The sequence below is a fragment of the Heloderma suspectum genome, chromosome 2 (assembly GCF_057233095.1).
Source record: "Heloderma suspectum isolate Gila_16-S chromosome 2, 16-S_ref, whole genome shotgun sequence".
Lineage (NCBI taxonomy): Eukaryota > Metazoa > Chordata > Lepidosauria > Squamata > Helodermatidae > Heloderma > Heloderma suspectum.
The window spans coordinates 173175524-173203173 of NC_139459.1; the positions used below are offsets into that span (position 1 = coordinate 173175524).

The 27650-nt window shown below is 47.1% G+C and overlaps 1 protein-coding gene across 8 annotated transcripts; it reads right to left on the bottom strand.

The window, feature by feature from the left end:
• Positions 1 to 1604: 1604 nt before the first annotated feature.
• On the bottom strand, positions 1605 to 27531 carry ALAS2 (5'-aminolevulinate synthase 2). Of its 8 annotated transcripts, none has more exons than XM_084836141.1 (13): positions 27498 to 27531; positions 25240 to 25299; positions 18963 to 19104; positions 14714 to 14905; positions 13085 to 13225; positions 12891 to 12989; positions 11751 to 11973; positions 9507 to 9691; positions 8868 to 9047; positions 7205 to 7369; positions 5130 to 5398; positions 4375 to 4537; positions 1605 to 1897 (listed from the first exon to the last, which is right to left on the bottom strand). In XM_084836141.1, the coding sequence occupies exons 4-13, from the start codon at positions 14886 to 14888 to the stop codon at positions 1734 to 1736; spliced, it is 1764 nt and encodes a 587-aa protein (XP_084692267.1). In that variant the 5' UTR covers positions 14889 to 14905; positions 18963 to 19104; positions 25240 to 25299; positions 27498 to 27531; the 3' UTR covers positions 1605 to 1733. The 8 variants fall into 8 exon arrangements, with proteins under 8 accessions (XP_084692267.1, XP_084692261.1, XP_084692260.1 ...); XM_084836135.1 differs by having other exon boundaries at positions 18969 to 19104; positions 25176 to 25299; XM_084836134.1 differs by having other exon boundaries at positions 25176 to 25299.
• Between the last annotated feature and the right edge of the window lie 119 nt (positions 27532 to 27650).

Here is a 27650-nt window from a genome sequence, read left to right on the forward strand (position 1 = left end):
AAAAAAAGATTCCTTCAATGTTTTTTCTGTAAGCAGGGGAAAGTAGGATGTCCCGGGCAGGATCCAATGCTGACCACATACTAGCAGGGCCTTCCGCCAGTGGCACAGGTAGCTAGCGGATCCCGAAGCAAATGGAAATAAGCAGAAACGCTAATTTCTGGAACGGGGCAGGTCAGCAGAACTTGCAGAACAGAGCTTCAGTGACCCGTCCCTGTCTGGAAATAAGTTGCTTTAGGAGACGCTAGCTTCCTCTCGCACTAGTAGTGAGTCCACGAGGCGCAACAAAAACAGCGGGAGCGCAGCAGCAGTACTGGATACTGCCCCTTATGTTCCCTGAACAGAGAATGGGTGAAACTGAGTAGGAATTGGGGTGGAGACTCCCATCCCATCTACTTTAATTGTGGAAATGGGCAATGTTTTGGTGCAGGACAAGTCTCGCGGCATGCTTCAGCTACAGCGGCTGACAGGGAGCAGGTCAGGCGCTGTCGTTTGGCACAGCTAGCTTTCCAGTGCCGGTCCAGGAGTGTCTATGGGCAAAAAGGTGCATTTTGTGTTACTGCCTGGGAATAATGCATGAAGACTGTTGATTCCTGGTGCCTTTTATCTGAATTGCGAGGAATTTCACACTACACCTCCAAAGGTACTCACTAGGAGTGCCAGGAAAAATGCGCCCTCTGTTGCCCATCCCTGGTAGTGCTACCTCTATGCATTTTCAGGCCTTCCGTCTGGTAATAGCACAGCAAGGGTATCTGACTGCCAATTGTTTAACAATAGCATCAATGAAAAGGTCTTGGGTTTTTTTTCCCCTTCAAAATTAGGCTGCTAAAAAGAAGACAGCTTAGGGACAAACCAGGAATGGATTTGTGGATGAAGGAAGTGTAAGCTGAGTTTTGGTACTGAAAATAAATCCTCGCCCGCCTGCAGGAGCATTACGTGCCACTCCTTCTCCACTTCCTGACACCAGCTCCTGGTGCTTTGGTCCCGCCTGGCCTGGTTGTTTGCAGATCCCATGTGGGGCCTCTTTCATGCACATATCCCTATAGTCACCCCTTCCTGCACCATGGAGAGCTGTGTTCCCCCATTTTGCTCGTGCTTAACGTGGCATGCAAGAGGCTGTCACCTGGAGGAGCACTGCCAACCTGGGATGTTTAGCTTCTATGACAGGGGCGCAGAGCCCCAGGCCCGGAGTCTAAGTCTGGCCCTCCTGGGTTCCCCAAATGGCCAAGCCCTTTTCCCCTGGCCTCACCCCCTCTCCCCCAATTGTTCGGTGGTTTCCTAGCTTTTGTGCTGTTGTTTTCCCCAATGTAAAAGGTTGAAATGCCTCTCCTAAGGCTTTGTTACCGGCAGTAAGAGCTTTAAGCTAAACTGTGCTGATATTTTTGGGCCCACCCCTTTTGCCTTTGGCTCAGCCCTCTTTTTCCTTCGGAGTGTGGCTCACAAGATTCCTGCATTGAGCTGGGGGTTGGACTCGATGGTCTTGTAGGCCCCTTCCACCCCTACCATTCTATGGTTCTAAGAGCTCCTCCAGAATGAAAATTGGCCCTGGGGCTGAAAGAGGTTCAGCACCCCTGTTCTATGAAATTAAAAGCAGTGAAAGATGCAAACACAGTTGCAGAGGTTTATTGCCTTCAGATCCCCTCGTTCCCCTCATTTGGCAGCGTTGGTATGAAGTAGGCCGGCCTCTCTTCCTGTCAGGTTGGGGGCGTCGATCCCCCTGTGGGCCGTGGCGCCCCTCAGGCGGCGAGCGTGACGTAGCGCGGCCCCATGTTGCCAAAGTAATCCCGCTCCCACTCGCTCATGAGGGAAAAATGGAGCGGCCGGCGGCAGAAGTTGCACTCGGGGGAGGCTGGGGCCTGCAGAGGCAGACCCACCTCCTGCCAGGCTGCCAAGAGCTTCTCTGGAGAGGAATAGAAGAGAGAGAGGAAGGCGTTAAAAGTGACATTTGCAGCAGCTGGCTACATTGTTAGCTTCCTGTGGGCAGTTCCTGAGATGAAGGTAATCTGGACTTAGAAACAGCTTAGAATTGATGGTGATGTCTCTGAAACTGCCAAAACTACCATTCTGAAGAGGAGTCAGTGGCCCTGTTATAATCCAGGGGACAACACACAGAGGCTAACCTCAATCTGGTACTGGACTAAAATTCATGAGAAGCCCCCTTATTTTCCAGTAAGTCCTTGGGGGCTCTGGGTATGCTGTTATTTGCCCAGGAGTGCAGAAAAATATTTTTTTCTGAGAGTCCCAGCTTTCATTTAAAAAGAAAAGGGTTGATGTGTGGGAAGAAAGCAAATTGCTAGCCCCTTAGGGCTGGGAAGATTGTTGCCAAGACTTCTACAGAGCTAGCCGCCCTTTGTTTATTAGCCCAGCTACCTGCGCACAGCAGTATTATGTCATTGGTGGGCTTAAAGGGGAAAAAATGACTTGTAGATCCTACTGTGCCTGGTCATCTAGAGGCAGTTCTTAATCACCACAGGTGAGTAGCTATTGACAAATCTGCTTGTGTGGGGCAATGGCTGGCGAAATCTCAGAAGGGGTGACTGAACAGGATTCCAGTGGTCATAGAGCAGGGTGTGAGGGCCCTGCATAGCTACATGCCTCTCCCCATGACTAACAAAGCAAGAATACATGCGGCAAAATGGGAAAAAAGATGAATAATTCCCTCTATTGCTGATGTTCAGGAGTGAATACTGTGGCTTATGCTGCCATGCACAAAAGGGAGGTATCAGCAAGCTCAAGAGAATCTGAAGGACTGCAAAAGTACAAAAAAATCTTTAGGGGAGGAAAATCTAATGGAGGGGAAAACCTCCAAAACAGCCCAACATTTTTGGGCTGAGTGTGCTCAGTTGCCATGGAGTTCTTGCTGACTGACGGGGGGGGGGGGGGGGCTGAAAAACCAGGGGTGTGTGTGGAGAATGGAGCAGAGCATCCTGGAGCATGGCTGGCTGGAACAATGAACAGGTGCACTCTACACTACAACATTTTGTTGCAGTTGCCATTTATGTTTCTTAATTTGCATCATATATACAGCGTTGCAGCTTTTTTTCCTGCCTGCGTTCAGAATGTTAATTATCTTTGCTGTCAGGGTTTGGTTTTTTTACTGCTGAGTACACTCAGGCCTGGCAATTGAATCTGAAGATCTTTTTCTTCAATAAGAACTTTCTATGGATCCCTAATCTGAAAGGATTTTCCTCAAAAGAGAGAGAAGGATGACCCCAGTAGAGTTGTCTTTTTGAGGAGGAAATACATCAGACACCATTATACCCCCGAGGAACAGTTCAAATCAAAGTGTATTGGGCTTCTCCTGATGGCTCTTCCATAAGAATAAACTTCTCCATCAGCAGTTTGAGGCTTGCCACTTTTCTCATGGTTTTTTCCCCCTAGAATGCCCTATTTGCTTTTGCCTTACATTTTTGGCTCTGTGTTAAGACATAACAAGAAACAAATCTGTGTGAAAGTGGGAATTGTGTGCTAGAGAGATGCAGGAATAGTGCTATGTGAACCAGCTTCTGGCTCGTGCACTTTCCTCTCCTGAAAGAAATGCAGCTTCAAAGAGGAGGTTAGAAGCATTTGCTTCCATTCTTAACTAACTGGTTTGTTTTGTACGAACCAGGGCAAACTGCAAGGTTCGTAAACCACAGGTTGAAACTGGCTTGTTTGGACAAATTGTACTTAAACCTAACTGCAGTTTGTCCTGGTTCAGACACAGCGACACACCACACTTAGTTGAAAATGGAACCAAACACTTCCAGTCTCTGCAAGGAGGAGGGGAACAAATTCATGTGTGTAACGCTAAATTGGTTTGACATTGCATCTGAATGAAGCTACAGTCTCCCTGACGTGATCAATGGAGGGCTCATCTCTTCCGAGGGCAAGGTTGGCCCCGTTTAATGGTTAGCTCCTTGTTGAAACTGCAACCTCAACCCAAGAGGCCTCATCCTGCTTATGACATGACTGCTGCCTCAATTTCCAAAGGGGATTTTGCTGAGTACATTATGAACATGGATGACTGTAGATTAATTGCCATCTCAAGGTAAGGGCCTTATTTGCCACAGGGCACTTAAAAAAGGCGTAACGTGCTAGATTTATGTTTTTGTGACCGTTTCAGTGCATTTTTGTGGGAGCAATCGGGATTCTTAAACTAGCCTCACTAATATTTGTAAGTACAGAACAGCCTTTGCCAACCCAGTGTCCTCCAGACGTGTTAGATTACAGCTCCCATTGGCCAAGCTGGCAGGGGACGATAAGAGGTGTAGTTCAACACATCTGGAGGACAACAGGTTGGGGCAAGCTGGTATGGAACCATGTGCTGGTCTTAACTTCAGGTTAAATCATTTGGACTAGAGCAGTGAGCTGGTGTACACGGTGCGGGTGACTCACCCACAAAGTAGTCCATCATGGGTGGGGTGTGGTGGGGCGAGGGGGCCAGCCTCAGCAGCTCCTCCCCCCGCGGCACGGTCGGGTAATTGATGGCTTGGACGTAGATGCTGTATTCAGACAGGAGCAGGTCGCAGAGGCGGGTGTTCAGGGCTGCATCTCCGACCTGAGGAGAACCACAAAGTATTGAGAAAGCGATTGTGGAGCTCTGGTCTATTCATTCTCCCACCCTTCGTTTTGTTCCTGTAAATCTGGGGCATGATCCAGGCAAGGTTAAGCACTGTCAGTTCCTATTGATTTGAATGGAAGGGTAAACATGCACTTAGCTGCTGCTTCTCCTTTGTCGTGTCTTGAACACTGATGGCACAATAATAATAATTTTTATTTTATTTATTTTGTATATCCCACCTTTTTTCCTCTTGCAAGGAACCCAAAGTGGTGTACATGGTACTCCTCTCTATATTATAACAGCCTTGTGAGGTAGGTTTGGCTGAGGGTCAACGACTGGTCCAAAGTCACCCAGTGAGCTTCACATGGCCAAGTGGGGACTAGAACTCAGATCCCCTGAGTCCTGCTTCAACACGCTAACCACTACACCACACTGGCCATCAGTGTTCATAACATCATGTTCTTTCCAGTGCTTCACTTTGGCTGGCTGGCGTCCCCCTCTCTCTGTTGCTGTGGTACAAAAGACAACTGCCCTCTCCACCACCACCCCTAATGCCAGAGGCCCCTACATGTGTCCTGGGCATCCGTACCCGTATGGGGATGATGTGACTGGGGCAGCTGACCACAGGCAGCCCTGCGTCCATGAGCAGCTGGCGCATGTGCTTGACGTTGCGCTGGTGAGCACGGCGCAGCCCCTGCCCCTCAGAACTCTTCAGGATCCGGACCGATTCCAGGGCCCCGGCCAGTGCCATGGGGGGCAGGGAGGTGGTGAAGATGAACCCAGCAGCGTAGGAGCGCACGGTGTCGATGAGGGAAGCAGTGCTGGCCACGTACCCACCCACACAGCCAAAAGCCTTCCCTGCAGGGGATGAGGAAGAAAAGACAGACATTAGTCAGTGAGCTTTAGACCATTTGCCCAATGTGGCACCCTCCAGATGTTTTGGACTACAGTTCCCATCTGCCCCATCCAGCACAGCCAATGGTCATGGGTGTCGGGAGTTGTCCAAAACATCTGGAGAGGTTGGGAAAGGCTGCCTATGCCTCTGTGTACTCTGCAATCCCCTCCCCCTGAATTCTGCGCCCAGGCAATCCAAATTTTGTGCTGTGAAAAGCTGGTACTCTGAAACCTGTCTTTTTTCTGCACACAGAGCAGATCTGTCATGGGTCTTATTCTGCATAATCCTCTTCCACTTGTGATGAAATAAGGCAAGGAGTCATGCAGGGCCCTGACCCACAACTGGATATCTTATGACCACTTCTCTGGTTTCTGAGATTTTCAGCATGCATTTTCCAGCCACAAAGGACTAGAAACATTTTTTTGCAGCTGCAAAGGACTAGAAGCTTGCTCTTTTTAAGAAACATTCACAGCAAGCTGAAATCTATGCAACATCATGTTTTGTGCCCCCCCCCAAGAGCAGCATACACACAGCTCTCCCTACAGCAGAGACTTACAAACGTTGCTATAATTCAGCTGTTTCAGGGTTTCTGAAACAGCTGAATTATGCTTGAGGGCCATGAGTTGACTATCTCCAGGGCCCAGGCTACCATGTGGCACAGGTCCAAGCACTCTTTGGAAAGGCCTGCGCTTCCTCTGTCTACACCTCTCTAGGATGGCCCACTGTCCATGCGCAGAACCACCTGCCCACCACATGATGTCCCTTTCCCTGGGGTTTCTAGCTTGGTGCCCAATGCCCATGCACACCTCTCTTGGCTCCTGCCAGGCTCCCTGGCCTTCCTAAATTTTATTTTAGAAGATACTTTAATTTTTAAAAGCTTTTTTTTAAAACTGGGAGACTGAGAAGCTGCAAAATGAATTGCCAGTCTCCAACGCCATCTTTATTTCCAAGAATGCCTCTGGGCCATGCCTGTATTCTTTGAAAATAAAAATGGTTGGTGGCTGCAACCCAGTGTGTCCAGCCACCCAGAAAAGGAAAGGGTACACTGGGGGCATGTAGGGAGTGTCTGGGGGCAGGGGCTAGAGGCAGATGCGGAGCAAGGAGGGGTGCTTTGCACATGGGTATGGTGTGTATGGCCTGGGTTTTGCAGTGTGTGTTTTGCAGTTCGGGGTGTGGGTGGGGGATGTCTTGCCTGTGTGTGTGTGTGCTTTTCTCTGACCATCACCAGTTTGCCTTCTGTGAAATGGACATTTTTTCATGCTTTGTAGGGGCAAATATGTGATTTGACATTTGGGTCTCAGACCCCACCTCTCCTTGTACTCTGGGTGAAGATGCTTGTCTCTGAGCCTCATAACTTTGCCTTCTGTGAAATGGGTGTTGGAGCAGGAAATGGTGGGCTCAAAAGAGCGGGCTTGTGTTTTGGAACTCAGAGTGCAAGTAACCTTGGCCAAGTTACTTTTCTTTTAGCCTCGCCAGCTTGCCTTCTGGGAAACTGGTGTTTTGTGCCTGGCCACACCCACCATGGCAGCCATTTTATGAATAGGCAAGCCCCATATGGCAGCCATTTTGTGAAAGTACCCACAGCACTCACATTTCCAATATGCCCATTGACCCAAAATGGTCCAGTCCCATTCTGGCACATCATCTAAACCCACCCCCTGCTGTTATGTGGCACAGCATCCCTCTGAGAACCTTCTGGAATGCACACTGTGGTCCATCTCTCTTCCTCCTGCCCTCTCCTCAGTGGAGGCTGGCTTTCCCAAACTCACCCAGCGTGCCAGAGACAATGTCTATTTTGCCCATCACTCCGTCACGTTCTCCAATGCCAGCCCCACGGGCTCCGTAAAGTCCCACAGCGTGGACCTCATCCACAAACGTGATGGCTCCGTAGTGGTGTGCCACGTCACACAATTCCTCCAGCGGGCAGATGGCACCTACGGACAGAGAGGGCTTGATGTGAAGACTTGCTGACCCTGGCTGGCTATGCAAGGGACCCTGCAAGGTAATGTTTTGAGGATTATAGCACTTCACTTTGCTTATGGGTCAGGCTGCTTTCATATATTTTGGTGCCATGGATGGAAATAGAAGTGCTTTCTTCCTACGCTTGCTGTCCTCCATCATCCTGCACCATATCCTGGAAGGTTGGTCTCACCTGATCTTGTTGCTTTCCAGGCCCTAGTGAGACCTTGTTTACTTATTCGTCTAGTTAGGTAATTAGACTCTGGACTTAATGGTCTTACAAGACGGGCAGGGGTGGTGGGGGCTCTTTAGATACTAACGTGTATTAAGCCAGCCCGGCAGCGTTTGATGGCTCTCCTGTTCATTCTGTTGAGTGGGGCCCTTGGCCTCTGCCCCAGTGTCCTGCCCTGATGGGACTACTGTTCCTATTACTAGCCTATAGACTCTCTCTTCCAAGAGCCTCTTGGTGGAACTTCTTTACCCCACAAATCACAATGGCTCACTGCTGCTCACCTAACCTGTACTTTGTTCCCATCCTGTGACCCACCAGGTTTGCCATCCACCCTGTTGCTGCTCCTGCTGGAGTCCCTCCCTTGTCAGATATTTGGTGCCATAGCAGCAGACCCTCTGTCCTGTCTTCATCTGCTCTGTTGCAGCCTAAGTGTCCACACCTATTAGAGCAGAGGTGGGGAACCTCAAGCCCAGGGGCTAAATCTAGCCCTCTGAGGTTCCCCAGAAGGCTACCCCCACTTGTCCTGGCCCCACTCCCTTTCCCCGAACCACGGTTTGGCACTTTCCCAGCTTTTGTGCAGTTTTCCCCCATTCTAAAAGGTTCAAATGGCTCTACTAAGGCTTAGGTGTTCTCCACACAGAGGTTTTTTATCCTGCGGTTTTACCTGGGCTTCTGCTTCCGGATTCTTTACAGGATTAAGGTTGGCCCTTTACAGGCACTTCCCTTCCCCCCACTTATCTGCGAGTTTGATATGTTTCATTATACAGCCGCTAGATGGTGCTGTTGTTATAACACCACTTACTTGTCACACAAACAAATTCTCCCTGATTCAAAGTGCTTCTTTTTATTAGCTCATTATTTCAGTTTCAAACAAAGCTGTGGAGATGGTTGGAAACCTCGGGAGAGGCACTGGAAGTTGATGATGTCATGTAAAGGACCTGCAAACTTCCATGAGTAAGCAATCTCAATCACAGGATAAAAGCCTCATATGGAGAAGCCCTTAGTTACTGGCAGTAAAAGCTTGAAGTTAAAATAGACTGGTATTTTTGGCCCCGCTCCTTTTGCCACTGACCCCACCCACTACTGGAATGCGGTCCCCAAAAGCTTCTCCGAAACTGAATCCGACCGTCAGGCTGAGAGAGGTTCCTCACCCCTCTCCTAGGGTCACCAACTCTGAAACAGGATGGGATTGTATGAGGGGATAAGAGCCAAGATTGTGAGACACAAAGGGCAGCCGTTACCGTCCATGGAGTGCACCGTCTCAAAGGCGACAATCTTTGGGGTGCTGGGCTTGGCCTTGCTCAGGAGCTCCTCCAGGTGTTTGGGGTCATTATGCCGGAAGACATACTTAGGCACTCCACTGTTCCGGATGCCCTGGATCATGGAGGCGTGATTCCCAGCGTCCGAATAGATCTCACACCCTGCAGGAGAGAAAGGAACCTCAGAATAATGCTGCCTATCACTTGCTCCTTTCGCTAGCTGGGAAGGAAGGACATCTTGGCTGTCCGGTGTGGCCTTGCATTGTTACTGGGGATGTCCATTGCTGGGAAATCTGGTTCTTTTTTGGCTCAATGGTTCTACGGTGTGCCTGACTTGGTTTGCATTTGTGGTCAGAGCAACTGGTTTTCCCCCCAAACTCCAAGAAGTTTTTGCATACTTTTTTGTATCAAGCCATAATTTGCACAAATAGAGATTTGCACAATTTATGGCCCAATAAATTATGGTGCAAATTAAAAAAACATGGAAAATCTGCGAACTGGCCTGACTCACTGCAGACGGAGTCGGGCTCTGAGGTGGAAAAGAGAACTGGGGGGCTGAACCAAGGAAAACCTGTCAAGCTCCACCCCCCAATTGGTTCCTCCGACATCCCTAATTGTTACCTGGCAGCATGCGGGCCAGAGTGAAGAGGGTGGAGTCGTTGGCCACAAAACAAGAGGAGAAGAGCAGGGCAGCATCTTTGCTGTGCAAGCTGGCCAGTTCTTGCTCCAGATCCACATGGAACTTGCTGGTGCCAGAGATGTTCCTGGTGCCTCCAGCCCCCGCTCCGTAAAGCTGCAGAGTGTCCCTGGGGTGGAAGAGGTGAATGAGATTCTCTCCCACAAAGAGCCGAACTCCGAAGGGGGTCTCTCCAGGTCAGGCCCAAACTGGACAAGATGATGATCAGATCTCCTGTCTCTTTTACATTTTTGTGAGGTGGGGGCTGATTTGGATTGGGACCGTGGAGCCAGGGAAGACTGGTTAATCCTTTTCCTGTGGGCCATTATCCCAATGTAAAATTACCTCAACCTTGGAAATGTCCATTTGCACCATTAGGGAAAACTTACAGGTAAGTACTCAAAGGGCTTTACATATTTTATTTATGCTGCCCCATAACAGAAAGTTTTGGGGGTGGCTTACAGAGTATAATTTTTAAAATCATGTTACAATAAAATGCACCAAATAAAACATATATTGTCTTATTAATCCTCTTGGAATGGGGAAGGGAACATTTCTCACCATATGGTGGATAGGGGGTAGGATGAAGTTAGGAGTACAGTGAGGCAGTGTGGTGTAACGGTTAGAGTGTTGGACTGGGACTCAAGAGATCCTGGTTCTAATCTCCACTTGGCCATGAAGCTCACTGGGTGACATTGGACCAGTTACTGACTCTTGGCCTGACCTACCTCACACTGTTACTGTGTGGATAAAGTGGAGAGGAAGGGAATCATGTACGCTGCCTTGAGCTCCTTGGAGGAAACGTGGGATATAAATGTAACAAATAAATAAAAAATAAGTAAATCAGGCCACCCAATGATTCATGGCTGACATAAGCGTTAAACCAGAAACTTTGCTGCTTGTTCTCTTACGCAAGCTAACGCAATCTAGAGCTGGAGATAGATGATAGCATTTAAAAGAGTTTAAAGGGGTTTGGGAAAGCCTCCATCCATGGCCTGCACTCCTATCTTTTTTTTTGTCCTTCTGGCTCAGATCATTTCATGGGTTTCTGAATTAAACTCCCCTCAGAAACCTGACCAACCTGTTTAGTAGTAAGTCAGTGCCCACCCCCTGCAACAGATGACTTCCGGTGGGCAGCAAGGCTCTGATCAGTACCAGGCAGCTCTGTCTGGGAGCCACCATGTTAGTTTCCCAGAGCACTGTGAGAAATGTAAATGGTGGCTCTCAGATCCAGATCCTTATTTAAAGGGGGGGGGGGCATCAGCACTAGTGGGTTCAGGGCAACTTCCTGCGGATGTTGCATGCTGATGTTAGGCCTGACCAAAAGCAAAAATGGGATGAGTGTTTACCCCACAAGCCTTGATCCTGTTTTCAAGCCTCCTTTAACTCATGGGGGTGGGGGTGAGGAACCACACTACTGCCAGTGGAGGCTGGGGGCTCCAATTTCAGTGGGGCTAAAAATGCATTCTGGGTTTCAGTCAGAACCAGCCAGAACTCTAAAGGAACTATCCAAGGTGCTGAACCCTAGCCCCAGTATAGGTTTGGCACCTTGGATAGCTCGTTTAGAGTTCTGGCTGGTTCTGACTGAAACCCGGAGTGGATCACTGCCCCACTGAAATCAGAGCCACCAGCCTCCACTGACTATTGCCTGTCTCCGGCCTAGGACAGGCTGAGGGAGGCTTGAAGGTTTTTGCCATTTGTCTGACATAATAATGATGGTCTCTTATGAGCCATCACACTGAGTGTCAAGACCATGCTGAAAGGAAGTTAAAGGATGTTACAAGCAGAAGGAGGTTGTAAAACATTAGGACCAGATTAGGAATGGCTGAGGCAGGGGTGCAGAATCTCAGGCCAGAGTCCCAATCCGGTCTTGTGGGGTTCCCTAGAGGGCTCACGCCCCTTTCCCATGATCTCAGATTGTTTGGTGGTTTCCTGGCTTTTGTGCCACTTTCCCCCTATTCTAAAATCTTGAAGTACCCCCCCAAGGCTCAAATACTGGCAGTAAGAGCTTTAAGCGAAAATGAGTGGGTATTTTTTGTCTCGCCCCTTTTTGCCTTTGGCCCTGCCCACCACTGGAATGTGGCCCCCAAGAGCTTCTCCAAAATGGAGGCCGAAAGAGGCTCCACACCCCTGACCCCGAGAGTTTTGGAGAGGGGTTGTGCCAGAGATCAAAGTGTGCCACCACTCACTGGATGGCCTGCAACACTCGGGGGTGGCGACTCATTCCCAGGTAGTCATTGCTGCACCAGACGGACACCTCTCGTGCTTCAACCTGGGCAGAAGAATAGTCCTCGGCAAAAGGGTAGGCATCAGCCCGACGATTCACTGTCTTGAAGACCCGGTAGGTGTGATCTTGCTTCTTTGCCTGGATCTTGGCCTCAAAGAATTCATCGTAATCAAACGTGGTGCTCTCTGTGAGGAAACCAGATAGGGCTGGTTTACACCTCTCATGTACCTGGCTTGGTTTCACTATGACTGAGGAATGACAGGCTGAATGGGTGAACAGACCTGAAAGGGTGAACTGAACTGACTGAAAAGCAGCACATGAGAGGGGACAAGAAGGGTCTATTGAGGGTGAGTGGGTGGAATTGGGGGCAGGCTTTGATTGGTCATGGGGGGGGAGCCTAGGTAATATTTTGTAGGTCAGGGGTGGAGCTTGATAGTTTGAAACAGGTAAGGGGTACAGCTTAGCATGTGATAGGTGGGAGGCGGGGAAGTTTTAGCGAGTGAGGGGTAGAGCTGGGCAGCCTTTGGCAAGTAACGGGCAGGGCCTAGGACAGCTGTCTGGGGGATTCTGGGAGGCCTCTAAAAGAAGGGGAATGTGGGGTACAGTGTGTCAGATGACAACCTTTGGGGCAGGCAATTCCACACTGTCTCTGCATTGGGTGTGGCCAGAGCATTCGATCAGCCCCATACTGAGATGCAACAGAATCACCTGCTATCAGAGGAGGCTGCCTGTTGCGCCTCTGCATGAACAGCTTCTCTGGGTTTGCCTCCTTTCAGTCAGAAGTCATATGTGAAACAACAGCGACGCAGGCATAAGCCCAGCAGATGGTTTCCTCTGAGGGCGGGAGAGCGAGCCTTAGCTTTACACAAGCAAAAAGTAAACCTGTAAAGGTGAAGTGTGCCTCCAGTTTTAATTCAGAAAAGGAAAGTGTGCCTCACTTCTGAGCGTGGCTGCCTGGGGAATGCTAGGAGTTGTAAGGCTCTAAACATGCATTGGATTGTGCCCTTAGTTCCTAGCCCTGACATACAGGGAGATGTGTGGGCGCTAATCCCTGGAAGCTCCCCATGTCCGAGTAACTATTGGAACCTCCCCATTGTCTGACCTGGCATGTTGTCCCGGATGAGGTGCAAGGCTTGGTCAGAGTCGAGCAACTTCCTCTTGAGGCTGGACTGCACCTCTCTGATCAGAGAGGTCAGCACCCCTGGAGAAAGGGGCAAGGAGGTCAATGAAGGGGGAAGGCTGAGAGAGCTTCTCCCTCCCCCTCACTAGGTCAGTGACACAGGCCTCGCTCCTTACCTGACTTGAAAGGTCTGACGTCCTCCTGGACCTCAGGTTTTGCCTCTTGCACAAAGGAACACTGGCCGTTTTGGCGCTCCGACTCTATGAAAGGGCAGTGTGTGGTGGGGAGGGCCACAGGCGCCGTCTGCAAGGTGGGGCCTAGGGGACACAAGAGGGAGGAGGAAAAGGGAACATTCATGGTCTCTTCTGTGCAGTCTTTGCCCCTAAGAAACCTGTCTCCAGACTGGGGAAAGTGTGGCACTCCAGATGTTGTTAGACTGCAACTCCTATCAGCTCTAGCCAGTGCAGAAAGATGATGGGTGTTGCAGTCGAGGAACATCTAGACAGCCACATGTTCCCCATCCTTGGCCTATCGCATTAAGCTTTAGACTTTACCCAAGCTGGACATAGGGAGCTGCCTTACACGAGATCAGACTAGTTCTCCAGCTAGCCTAGAATTGTCTATTCCGGGGGTGTTGAACCTCTGTTGAAATGGCCCAAATTCCATTGTGGAGCAGCTCTCGAGTAATAATAAGTAGGCCTTATTAATCGAAATAAATCACATGGGTCTTCGAGTTGTACTATTTCACACTGCGGCAGGGGAATCACATGTTTGAATGTTACTCCATATAATGCTACGCCCTATATTATTCCAAAAATCTTCCTGATTTTGGAAAACTATCATGTCAGGCAGAAGGATTCTGGCATCCCTTGACATGATAATTTCCTATATGTGAGATTTTTTTTTTTTGACATAGAGGGACAGTCGAACATGTAATTTCACTTCCCGCCCCTACAGTCTGAAATAGTACAGTCCCAAGAACACATTATTTATCTGCATCTGTAGATCCATTCTCAGTCATGGAACGTCAGGGGTAAGAAGAATTAGAAGGTGCCTCTTAGCATGTGCAGAATGACTTTCCATGACAAATGAGTAACTTTTATCTGGAGCTTCCAGTCTAATGGCATGTCTCACCCCCCCCCCCCAACTCTCTCTCTCTCTTGGAAAGAAACCTCTGTATAAATAGACTAGAAAGTGCTTCAGTTTCCAGACTCCACCCCTCTTCTGCTTAAACATATTTAGTGGTCCACATTCGTTTTTTCACTGGGCTTTCTGACTAAGCGATTGGATTAACCGGTTCTGTCAAGATTTGCTGACCATACAAGAGCACCCCCATGTGTTGAAACCGTACAATTTGTAGCTTCATTATTGGGGATGGGTGGCGCCCAGTGCTGACTTCAGGTTTGGGGGCAAGATACCCTCAATGGGGCCCCCTTCTGCAGTGAGTCCACCTTCTCACCGCCATTGTCACCAGCTGCTCTTGCTGCTTCTCTTTCTCCTCATTGCTGCCACTTGCTTGACAGGCAGCTAGCTAGTGAGCAACTAGGCCACAGCATCTCCTGCTCCTCCTCCTCGCCACCCCCATGGTCTGGGACAGAGCGAGAGGCAGGTGAACAAGCAGGTTGTCATGGTGAGGAGGAGAAGCAAGTCCAGGGGGTTATTGGCAGTGGGGCCCTGCTGGGGTGTGGGCCCTCAGCAGGTGTCCAACCATGCCAACTCTTGACGCTGGCCCTGGTGGTATCTATACTCTTTCTTCCCCTCATGCTATCCAGAGCTCTTGTCTCTCAGCTCCATCCACATCTCACCAGTATCTCCACAGGTTTCCTTTCCACGCTGCAGGTCAGCAACCGAACAGGAGAAGGTGCGGGCCACCATCACGGGGCAGCGCTGGGCACTGCTGACCAGCAGGGGGCGCAATTTGCGCAAGAAGGTGGTTGGGTCCCTGGTTAGGAAAGGGCAGCACTGGAGGATTGAGGCCATGGTGCCAACGTTCGGTGCTACTCAGAGAAAAAGAGAACAGAAGTGAGGAGTCAAGGGCAGAGTCATTCTGGCTCTCATCATGGGCTAGAGGCATTGCTCTTTAGTAGCAGGATGGGATCAGTATTGACATCATACATAACCCTGAAAAACAAACAAAACAAAAGTAGCCATACTAGTTCATGAGAAAATAATACACAGCTGGGGAAAACACACACCAGTATTCACAGTTGGTCCTTTATTAGGACCACAAATTGTGCAAGTTTTTGAGTTTTCTAGAAATCTTCAATGCCCTGCTTTTTGTACTGCTTAGCCTGATGAAGAGTTCTGGAGAGCTTGAAAGCTTGCACAGTTTTGTGGAATTTTGGTTGGCCCTAGTGAATGTATTGCCCAATGGTGGATTTTGGATTTGTGTAACTCTTGAGGAAGAGCAGGAGATGGTCTAGCTGGCCTGTACCTTTTAAGTGTCTGTAGTGTGGTTCTTTCACCAAACTGCCCTGCCCAAGAGATTATGGTATTTAACAACTGGATAAAAATGGATTCCCTCTGTGTGTGTGTGTGTGTGTGTGTGTGTGTGTGTGAGAGAGAGAGAGAGACAGACAGACAGAGGGGAGAATAACCACTTCTTTGATCTACAAAGCTAGAGGGAAATGTGTTATCCACATCATCCCCAGAATAATTTTTAAACGTTTCATTTCTACAAGCAACAGTGTGGGTGAACTTGTTGTTGTTGTTCAGTCGTTCAGTCGTGTCCGACTCTTCGTGACCCCATGGACCATAGCACGCCAGGCCTTCCTGTCCTGCGCTCTCTCCCGGAGCGTGCTCAAGTTCATATTCATTGCATCCGTGATGCTATCTAGCCATCTCATCCTCTGCCGTCCCCTTCTCCTTTGGCCTTCAGTCTTTCCCAGCATCAGGGTCTTTTCCAGGGAGTTTTCTCTTCGCGTTAGGTGGCCAAAATATTGGAGCTTCAGCTTCATTATCTGTCCTTCCAATGAGCACTCAGGGTTGATTTCCTTTAGGATGGACTGATTTGACCTCCTTGCAGTCCAGGGGACTCGTAAGAGTCTTCTCCAGCACCACAGTTCGAAAGCATCAATTCTTCGGCGCTCAGCCTTCCTTATAGTCCAGCTCTCACAGCCATACATTACTACTGGGAAAACCATAGCTTTGATTAGACGGACCTTTGTCGGCAAGGTGATGTCTCTGCTTCTTACTATGCTGTCTAGGTTTGCCATAGCTTTCTTCCCAAGGAGCAAGCGTCTTTTAATTTCATGGCTACAGTCACTGTCTGCGGTGATCTTGGAGCCCAAGAAAGTAAAATCTGTCACTGCTTCCATTTCTTCCCCTTCTATATGCCAGGAAGTGATGGGGCCAGATGCCATGATCTTAGTTTTTTTAATGTGGAGTTTCAAACCAGCTTTTAAACTCTCCTCTTTCACCCTCAACAAGAGGCTCTTGAGATCCTCTTCGCTTTCTGCCATTAGGGTGGTATCGTCTGCATATCGGAGGTTGTTGATAATTCTCCCAGCAATCTTAATTCCGACCTCTGATTCATCCAACCCGGCATTTCTCATGATGTACTCTGCATATAAGTTAAATAAGCAGGGTGACAATATGCAGCCTTGTCGTACTCCTTTCCCAATTTTGAACCACTCGGTTGTTCCATGTCTGGTTCTTACTGTTGCTTCTTGACCCTCGTACAGGTTTCTCAGGAGACAGGTAAGGTGGTCTGGTACTCCCATCACTTTCAGAATTTGCCAGAGTTTGTTGTGATCCACACAATGAAAGGCTTTAGCATAGTCAATGAAGCAGAAATAGACGTTTTTCTGGAATTCTCTTGCTTTCTCCATGATGCAGCGAATGTTGGCGATTTGATCTCTAGTTCCTCTGCCTCTTCTAAACCCAGCTTGTACTTCCGGTAGTTCTCGGTTCGCATACTGCTGAAGCCTAGCTTGTAGGATTTTGAGCATCACCTTGCTGGCATGTGAAATGAGCGCAATTGTGCGGTAGTTTGAACACTCTTTGGCGTTGCCCTTCTTTGGAATTGGAATGTAAACTGACCTTTTCCAGTCTTGTGGCCACTGTTGAGTGTTCCAGATTTGTTGGCATATTGAATGCAGCACTTTAACAGCATCATCTTTTAGGATTTTAAATAGCTTGGCTGGAATACTGTCATCTCCGCTAGCTTTGTTGTTACTAATGCTTCCTAAGGCCCACTTGACTTCACTCTCGAGGATGTCCGGCTCAAGTTCAGTGACCGCACTATCATGGCTATCAGGGACATTAAGATCTTTCCTGTATAGTTCTTCTGTGTATTCTTGCCACCTCTTCTTAATCTCATCTGCTTCTGTTAGGTCCCTGCCCTCTTTGTCCTTTATCATGCCCGTCTTTGCACAAAACGTTCCCTTGAGATCTCCAATTTTCTTGAAGAGATCTCTAGTCTTTCCCATTCTGTTGTTTTCCTCGATTTCTTTGCATTGTTCATTTAAGAAGGCCTTCTTGTCTCTCCTTGCTATTCTCTGGAACTCTGCATTCAGTTGGGTATATCTTCCCCTTTCTCCCTTGCTTTTCGTTTCCCTTCTTTCGTGAGCTACTTGTAAAGCCTCATCAGACAGCCACTTTGCTTTCTTGCATTTCTTTTTCTTTGGGATGGATTTCGTTGCTGCCTCCTGAACAATGTTACGAACCTCCGTCCATAGTTCCTCAGGCACTCTGTCTATCAGGTCTAATCCCTGAAATCTATTCCTCACCTCCACTGTATATTCATCAGGGATATGATTTAGGTCATACCTGAACGGTTTAGTGGTTTTCCCGACGTTCTTCAATTTAAGCCGAAATTTTGCAAGAAGCAGCTCATGATCTGAGCCACAGTCAGCTCCAGGTCTTGTTTTTACTGACTGTATGGAGCTTCTCCATCTTTGGCTGCAAAGGACATAATCAATCTGATTGCGATATTGACCATCTGGTGACGTCCATGTGTAGAGTCACCTCTTGTGCTGTTGGAAAAGAGTGTTTGCTATGATCAGCATGTTCTCTTGGCAAAACTCTATTAGCTTTTGTCCTGCTTCATTTTGTACACCAAGGCCATGCCTGCCTGTTATCCCGGTGATTTCTTGACTTCCTACTTTAGCATTCCAATCCCCTATGATGAAGAGGACATCTTTTTTTGGTGTTAGTTGTAGAAGGTGTTGTAGGTCTTCATAGAACCGATCAACCTCAGCTTCTTCGGCCTCAGTGGTTGGGGCATAGACTTGAATTACTGTGATGTTGAATGGTTTGCCTTGGATTCGTACTGAGATCATTCTATCATTTTTAAGATTGTACCCCAGTACTGCTTTTCCCACCCTTTTGTTGACTATGAGTGCTACTCCATTTCTTCTAAGGGATTCTTGCCCACAATAGTAGATATGATGGTCACCTGAATTAAATTCGCCCATGCCTGTCCATTTTAGTTCGCTGATTCCCAAGATGTCGATGTTCAATCTTGCCATCTCATGTTTGACCACCTCCAGCTTACCTTGATTCATTGATCTGACATTCCAGGTTCCTAAACAATATTGTTCTTTACAGCATCGGATTTTCTTTTCACCACCAGACACATCCACAGCTGAGTGTCCTTTCGGCTTTGGCCCAGCCGCTTCACTCTTTCTGGCGCTACTTGGAAATACCCTCTGCTCTTCCCCAGTAGCATATTGGACACCTTCCGACCTGAGGGGCTCATCTTCCGGCGTCATATCTTTTAGCCTTGTGATACGTTCCATGGCGTTTTCTTGGCAAGAATACTGGAGTGGGTTGCCATTTCCTTCTCCAGTGGACCACATTTTGTCAGAACTCTCTGCCATGACCTGTCCGTCTTGGGTGGCCCTGCACGGCATAGCTTATGGCTTCACTGAGTTACGCAAGCCCCTTCGCCACAACAAGGCAGTGATCTATGAAGGGGTGGGTGAACTACTAGAAAGAAAATTCCAAGTGATGGGCTTTTAATTAGCATCTGTTGGTCTTGATTTTAATTCTCTCTTACCCTTGAATGCTGATATAGCTAAATCTTTATGCAAGTAGAGGTTATATTCGTACTTTTACCATAGAGAAACAGCAGGCTCTTCCCCCCGTTCTCTCTCCGTGCTGCTGTGTGTATACCCTCCCACAGTAGACAGAGCGGTCTTCCTGTTCTTGTTAATGTTTTCAGATATAGGTAATGCAGGTCAGTAGGATGTCACTATGTAGATTCATAAGATAAAAAGAAAGCCACAAATGATTTTAATGTCTCTTGTGAAACCAAAAATGATTATCAAAGCACAACCCTTCTTAGATGCTATTAAATAAAATAGAGGGGATTACAGGCGGATCTGATGTGTGGGGACCAATGCTTTGGGAAGTCACCCTGCAGAGGCCTCTTTGAAGCTATGCATGCATTTCCCAGGAAGTAAGTCCTATTGAAATCAGTGATTTTCTTGAGAACATGAGCAGTGCCCTGCTGGATCAGACTAAATGTCCATCTAGACCAACATCATGTTCCCCACAGTGGCCAACCAAATGAGCCCACAAGCAAGTATGAAGTCAATACATCTCTCCCACTAGTGTTCCTAAGGAACTGGTATGTATGTATTTACGACATTTGTATGCTGGGCTGCCCATTATATAAAGTTCCTCAGAGGGCCTTCTCCAAGTAACTACCAGAGTAAGGGCCTTTTTGGCAGTGGCACCCCAGTTCTGAAAGCGGCTTCCCAGAGGGGTTCGCCTGGTGCCACCCCTGCAATCATTTCAGCACCAGGCGAACACGTTTCACCCAGGCCTTTAAAAGAAGTAATTCAGTCTGTGCTTCTCAGTTTTTAAGCTGGTGTTTTTTCATTTGGGGGTTGCTGTGAGTTTTGTTTCTTACCGTATTTTGTGTTGCTTTTTATTTTATGGCTTTATGTTCTGTTTGGTATCTAAATTGTTTTCATGTTTGCTTATTGCAAACTGCCCAGAGAACTTAAGGGTCAGGTAGGTACAGAGGGTCCGTATAGCAAGGATGGAGAATCTGTGGCCCTCCAGATATTGTTGGACTACAACCCCTATTCTCCCCAGCTGGGGCTGATGGGAGTTGGAGTTCAACAATATCTGGAGGATCACACGTTCCCCCACCCCTGCCATATAGCTATTAGCCACTGATAGATTTCTCCTTCTCCATTACTTTGTCTAATTTCCTTTTCAAGCCATCTCGGCTAGCAGCCGACCACCACCACACCTAGTGGCACTTCTGAGAGGACAGTTGTTTTCCTGGGTTGGAAAGACCCCATCATAGTTCGGGGAAGGGAGCTGGCAGCAGTACATTTGTAGAGGTCTGTACGCATGTACGGCCTAGTTGTTTGCTCAGAAGTCAGGTGTAACTGGATTAAGCCTTTCTCTTGACGGAAGGTGCCCAAGGAAAAGCAGTTCTCGCCGCTGGAAGCAAGGAGACCAGCTGCTGCAGTGCGGGACAAGCTTCCTGTCCCTTTGATAACTGTGCAGTGGAGGGAGTTTTTGGCAGGTGCAGCCTATTCCACCCCTGCGGCAGTGCAACAGGACAAGCACAGCATCCCAGGCAGGGCATCCTGCAGAGCAGGTGTGGTTTAAGAGGCTTTTTTTCTCCTTCAAAGAGAACAGCCTCCCAAATCCCCAGGGGGTTAAAGGGGGGAAAAAAGGAACAACCCACAGGGAAAGAGAGAAAATATAACATCACACAAGTGAAGCCCAGCAAATGAAGGCTTGAACCCCAAAGACCAAGTGTAGTTCTGTCCTGGATGGGGCACATATTTATTTTATTTATTTATTTAAAGCACTTCTATCCCACCCTATATCATTAAGATTTCAGGGCGGCGTACAGATAAAATCAATTTAAACAGTATAAAACAATAAAGAGTTTAAACACATAAAACATTAAACTATTAAACAAATAAATACCAGTTAAAATCTAAAACAATAAAACAGTTAAAACAATGTGCTAGAGAATGCATTTAGCCCCCAAAGGCTTTGGTAAAAAGCCATGCTTTTACTTGGCGCCAAAACGAGGCCAATGTCTGCACCAATCAGGTCTCCAAGGGGAGGGCATTCCACAACTGGGGTGCCACAGCAGAGAAGGCCCTCTCCCACGTCCCACCACAGTGTATGTCTTGTATCAAATATTGAGGTCCCAAGCCACATACACTTCTCAAAGAGACCAGATGAGATGCTGGTGATCAACAAAACAACTTGGGTATACTTTCAAATAGATTTGTCTTTCTCTTTCCCCTCTCACTGCACCTTTAACAGTTGGATGGCAGGCACAAATTCAGTGGGTGTTAGTGTTCCCTGACATGGAGAATTTATTTAATTTCTACCTGTCATATGACTGTGAAAGGCACAGGGTCTGTGTTAAGATAGGGAAAGCGGGTAATGGTGAGGAAACAACCATAATACAAATGCAGAGTCAGACAGGGTTGCCAACATGCCAGAAAAAAGCAACAAGGCTTACTCCTGTGCCTTTCATAGAGGTGTGATAGGCAGAACTCATAAGGTGATATCCATGTGGGCTCAGGAAGAGATGGGCAACAGCTGGGTGGGCTGCTGCCCCCCCCATCTGCTGCCTGAGGCAGCTGCCTCACTTTGCTTAATGGTAGGGCTGGCCCTGGTTGTGTGGTAGAGTTGCTTGGATTGATGCCTGAGTTGGATTGGCCTGGAAACCAATTCAGAAGCAGCAAGACAGATCCTTTCCACACATTGCTACTGAGAGACAATTTGACTAGCTCTCTTGTTTGATCTTCCCGGAAATACACTTCAGAGCGCCTTTGCCAACAAGCAGCAGGGATCACTGCAGACATGGAATTCTACTCAGCCCCAGGACAAAGAGAAGCCTGGCTCATCAAGGGAAAAGTGGGCATGTTTGGAATGGAGCACTTTGATAATTTCCCTGCAATAATGTGGGGGGGGGGGTGTTTGTGTGTCGCACATAGTTCAAGGAACTTCTAGCTTGTGTTCACAAGTTAGCAAGGAAGATGCTGGGAGCCCTAAGGAATTGTTCTTTGCATGTAAACAAGTGTGGACCTGGGAGAAGGACAATAGTTTTGGTTAAAGAGGCAAACATTGCCTTTTATCTTATGCATAATGATGATCGGAATGGAAATTATGCTGGGAATAGTTTTTATTTTAGGGGAAAACACACATTAATGAAAGGGAACTGCTTTTTGTAATAGGTGGAAAGCTAACCAAGAATTGGCAGGTATGTTTCAGATTTCTTGTATGCTTGTGTCCACTTATCTTCTTTACCAGGAACAGTTGTATGTTGTTTAGGCCTGGTCTGGGGAACAGACCTCCTTTGAGGGTGTGTATGTGTGTGTGTGTGTGTGAGGTTTTGAGTTTGTTTACTATTAAAAGATCTTAATATCTATCGTTACGGCTTTTCCTAAAGCAATTCTGGGGATGTTGTGCCTCTTCCATGGGATTTCACAAGGTGGGGGTCTAGGTGACATCATTTCCCACTAGTCCCGTGTTTTTCTGTGACTTCTTTTGTCTTTTATCTTATCTTATGACCTGCTAAGAAAGAAAAGAAGGAATAGCTCCACAATCTGAGTAGTAATGCTAGGTGCCTCCCCTCTTGAAAGACCCCTGGCTTGGAGGCTAGGATTTGGAATAAAATAATCTTTACAGTGTAAATCCTATACATGTCTACTCAGAAGTAAGCCCCATGGAGTTCGATGGGGGGTGTTTTCTCTTAGGTAGGTGAGTATAGGATTGTGACCTTAATATTGTTCCATTGGTGTGGGCGGTCAATTGAGGGGTGGGGAGGTCTGAGTTGAGTGTTCAGCAGACTGTATGTGAGAAACAGCCGCCTTTGCAGATAGAGTGTGTGTGTGTGTGTGTGTGTGTGAGAGAGAGAGAGAGAGAGAGAGAGAGAAGCGAAATTAGTTTCTAGTCCAGGTAGCCATGTGGCCATGAGAAAAATGCCAAAATCCATATCAATGTCATATCTTTATTAAGCCAACCAAAAGGTCACTAAAAATATGCACATTTCATCAGGTTTTCATGTCCAGATCTTTTCATCAGGCAAGATGGTACCAGAAGCAGGTAGGGCAGGAAAAAAAGCCCTGACCTGATGTTGGAATTCATGGTGTCTGCATGATGACAACCTTGAGATAGAATGGGGAGGAAGGATCCACAGACAATCAAATAAGGGCTGGAGAATGCTGAGAATTGTAGGACTTTTTTTCTGTCTAAACATGGATAGGATTGTGCCCTTAAACTCTAGCAGGTGATGCCATGGTTTTGTGTTTCATCTGGAGGTGCCCCTAGGGCTACTGCTTCTTCCCAGAAACCTGCTTTTTCTACCTTCCTTTTTGCCTGATAAAGAGATCTGGAGTTTTCAAAAGCTTGCCCACATTTCTGTGACCTTTTGGAAGGCCTAAATAAGGTATTACACTCATATAGCTGTAGTTGGGCTGACCAAGTTGCTCTCTGTGGGAATCTTCTGCCAGCAGTAGAAGTGTCTGTTTGGTTCCACTTATTCTCTGCTTACATTTGTAAATAAAGCCAATATGCAAAGATACCATAAGCCGCCAGTGCACTCTCATCCAAAGGAAAGGAAACCTGTCCCCAGAACGTCTTATCATTTGTAGGAAGTGCGCAACAGTACTTCAGTGAATGTGAGCACAAAGTCAGAGGGGGTGTTTTGGATTAATTCATCTAGGATTAAAAGGTATGGTTTGGATGTGTCTGGCTATCTCAACCTGGTGTCCTCCAGATGTTTTGGGATATGACTTCCACGTTGATTGGCTCTGCTGGCTGGGGCTGATGGGAGTTGACGTTCAAAACATCTGGAAGTCACCCAGTTTTTTAAATGTGTATGTATTTATTTGTTTGTTTAAAATGATTTTAGGCCAGCTTTAAGGGCAGAAGCCCCTGAGGTTGGAGAAGGGCAGTGAGAATTTTTAAAAATTTGGGTGATGCTCCATCTGCCATGGAGCAAAGGCATGGGAAGGGTGCACAAGTATGCTGGGACCCGATAACTCCCTCTGAGTTTATCTGACTTGTAGAAACCACGCCCCAGTCCAGCTAGGATGATTAAAAGTAAAAGGCGCAATACGAAGGGCTGGATCTTGGCCTTTCAGGGGTGTGCACAGAAGATTAAGCTGGTTTCTTGGAAAGTAGAGACAGCAGCCCATCACGTGCCCCTTTTCTCCTTGATGTGGAGCCAGATTGAAAACTGCACCTCTAAAGGGAAGATTTCCTCAGGTACTGGTGCAACTTCAAATTAAAGGAGCTAGTAATAATCAGACATTAGTGCAGCAAGGTCTTGTTTTGTATTATGTAATTTCGGTTTGGGTTAAACAGCTCAGCTCAGCAAGTTCCAGTCTCTATAGCTGCAGCAGAATACACATCAGGGGCAGGGGTCAGACAATAAAAACTTAGGGTGCAATCCTGTGCGTGTTTAGACAGAAAAAAGTCCTACAACTCCCAGCATGCCCCAGCCGGTATGGCTGGCTGGGCGTGCTGGGAGTTGTGGAACTTTTTTGTTGAAGCATGCATAGGATTGTACCCTTAGAGATTTTATATTAAGTGGTATATAACTATAACTAATATATAAATAAATAAAATTAAAATGCAATGGGATCACTACAGATCTCTACACAGACAGACTATAACACCTGATCAGGTGAATCATGCAGAGCAGCTTTTGCTGAGCAGTACCACTTCAAACAATAGGTGTGGGAACTTTATGCTTGAATCTCCCCCCAGCGCCCTGCCACACCATTTAAAAATCTCCCTGCATGTCAGGGACATTTTTTTTTTTAATATGGAGGAGAAATAGGGTTGCTGCTAGTTTTTCAACTGGCTGCAGTAGCAATCCCTTTCGCAGCAGCTGGTTGTACAGATGTTAGCCAAAGATAATGTTTATCTCCATGCTGTGAAGAACTTCACCTGCTAACTTCTACGCATTGAGCTTCTGTTAAAAGCACAAGGCATGCCAGAATGGTGTTCCCTCCCCTCCCCCCCCCCCCGGGTTACTGGGAAATCCTAGGGAGAATTCAAGCATGATTCTCTCACTTGCATTCCAAATTGGTACAGTGTAACCAAAGCTGTAGTATGTGCTTCTCCTGATCTTGAGTAGCACCAGCAAACTACCACGGCACAGTGAACTGTTCAAAGCTAAGGCATGCTCTCACCAAGTGTAACATCCTTGACTTCAAATTAGAAAATGGCACAACACACTTCAGGAGATGAATAAATAAAAGTACAGATAAATTTTCCATTCTACAACGCATGCAGAAATCTTATAGAACAATCGGCAAGTACCTTTTTAAAAAAACCTCAGCTAGATGGAAAATATGCTTGCTTTTCACACAACTGTCATTTGTACCTAGCACAAGAGATGGAGTCGGTGGGCACAAAGGCAAGGAATAGTCCAAGGACAGACCAGCTGTTAATAGAATAGAGAGTAGGTGGGACAGGAATACTATAAGAATTAGAATTCATCACATCAAATCTTATTTAAAATACATTCAACCATCCCCAGCTGTTTTGCCTGATCCTATTCTCTGCTAGGGTTGCCAGCTTTTTTTTTTAATTAAAAGGCTCCAATGCATAGCAGTTAGAAATGTGCCAACAATGTACATGCAAAATAAAATACATTGAGATTAAGGGCCAGACTATGCATTACTTGGTAGATATGTGTAACAATATCCTGATCTTTCTGTTTTAATTAAAAGTAGCTGCTGGAAGGTGTGATCCAAAGAGGAGGAATGTCAGAGGGAGGGAATGTTTTCTTAAGGGATCCCCAACATTTTTTGGCTGGTGGGCATATTTGGAATTTTGGGACTGTGTTGTGGGTACTCTCACAAAATGGCTGTCATGATGAGTGTAACCAGTCACAAAACGCCTGTTTCCCTAGAAGGCAAACTGATGAGGCTAAAAAAAAAAGTAACTTGGCCAACAATCCAAGTACAAACCAGAGGTGGGATCTGCGCTCCAAAACATAAAACCACTCTTTTGAACCCACCATTTTCTGTTTTGATACCCATTTCACAGAAGGCAAACTGAATGAGGCTCAGAGCCAAGTTACTTGGCCAAGAAACTGAGTACAAAGCACAGGTGGGGACTGAGCCTCAAATGCCAAATCACATATTTGCCTCCACAAAGCACAATGAAATAGTCATTTCACAGAAGCTGAACTTGTGATGCTCGGAGAAACATCTCTCCCCCTTGCACCCCAGTATAACCAGGCAAAATGCACACACCACACAAACAAAAAACAGCCAAAACATACCCCCCCAAACAGATGAACCCTGGCAAACAAAATCTGTACAAACACTGCAGAAAAACAAATTAGATAACCTTCCCCCCACAACAGGCAACATACATACACAGAGCACAGGCAAAACATCCCCCTCGTTCCTAGCCACTCCCTTAAATCCCTGCCCCCAAATACTCTGTACCGCCTTCCCGCATATCTTTTTCTTTTTTTTTCTGGGTGACTCATTGGAATGCAGTCCCTCCTCATTTTTATTTTCTAAGAATGGCTCTGCATTCTTGGAAATAAATATTGTTTATACTATGCCAGCCTCCCAGTTTAATTTTTAAAAATTATTTTTAACATTTAAAATATCAGGGGCAGGGAACCTGGCAGATGCCCAGGGAGGTGCCCATGGGCACATTGGGGATCCCATCTCCTTGGTTACTTTTGGCTCTTGCCTCTCTCCTTTTTCATGTGCACAGTAAAAGCTACTGTTACCCATATCCTTTCTCTTGGGGTTGAAAAAGCAGGTGGAGAGCAATTTTGGGTGGGAAAAGGGCTGAGGGGAAGGAGGATTAAGCAGCCCTCGTACCACTCCTCCTCTTTGGATCATCATGGCCTCCTGAAGTTGCTTTTTATTACCAAAAAAGAAAAAAGGAAGAAAAGCTGGGAGATGATGACATGCCTCTGCCGTGCAATGTCTAGTTTGCCCCTAGGGGGAGAAGACACTGTATAATTAAAATAAATGCATAAATGCACAAACAAACAAATAAATAAATACACGAATAAATAAATGAGCGAGCTAGAACAGGTCAGTGATGGGAATCTCTTTTTAAGCCCCTGGTTGGCAACTAGTTTTTCAGGACAGCTTTTTCAGAAAGGGTTGAAGACCAACGAAGGTTGCCAGCTTTGATCCCCCATTCCTAGCCATCCCTTTAATAGCAACTTTTTAAATATACAGCCAGTAACAGTTTATAGTATTAAATGCCATGCTTTTGCAAAGTTTCCCCCTGTTGATTCCTAGAAGTCAAACCTCAGGAGCAAGCCAGGATCATTTTCTAGTTAGTTGGCAACCTTAACGCTAGTAGTGCACACCCCAATCACCACTCCCTCCTTCATCTTTGGATTGGCAACAGGAGAAGGGGACAGATGGTACTTCTCTGGGGGTTGGATTGGGCACAAGAGCCCTCCAGTTGCTGATCCTTAGTTTAGGTGATGGGGTAGAGAAGGGGAAAGAGATTAACTGTACTGGTAAGGGAGGAATAGATGAATAACGAAAGTGAATTATGAAGAGATGAACAGCTATCCATTTTTAGGGGGTAGAAAGGAGAGAAAATAAGGGCCCCAAACCTCCAATTCCCCACATAATTCCCCATTCTTCCTACCTGTTGACCTGCACTGAAGTCGAACAACTTCTGTGCTTTATAGCTCAGTGTCTAGTCCACTTGGAGCTGCAGCTCCCCACCCACCAGCTGAAGGAAGAGATAAGGCAAGTTCAGGGCAGAGAAGGCCACACGTGCACACACAGGGACCCGTAA

Excerpts from the sequence above, each read along its gene's own strand:
- ALAS2 (XM_084836138.1), bottom strand. The coding sequence starts at position 14,888 with ATGGCCTCAATCCTCCAGTGCTGCCCTTTCCTAACCAGGGACCCAACC. Across the intron at positions 9,048-9,506 it reads TCTGGCCCGCATGCTGCCAG|GGTGTGAGATCTATTCGGAC; the intron begins GTAACAATTAGG and ends TCTCTCCTGCAG. Across the intron at positions 5,399-7,204 it reads CATTGTCTCTGGCACGCTGG|GGAAGGCTTTTGGCTGTGTG; the intron begins GTGAGTTTGGGA and ends CATCCCCTGCAG.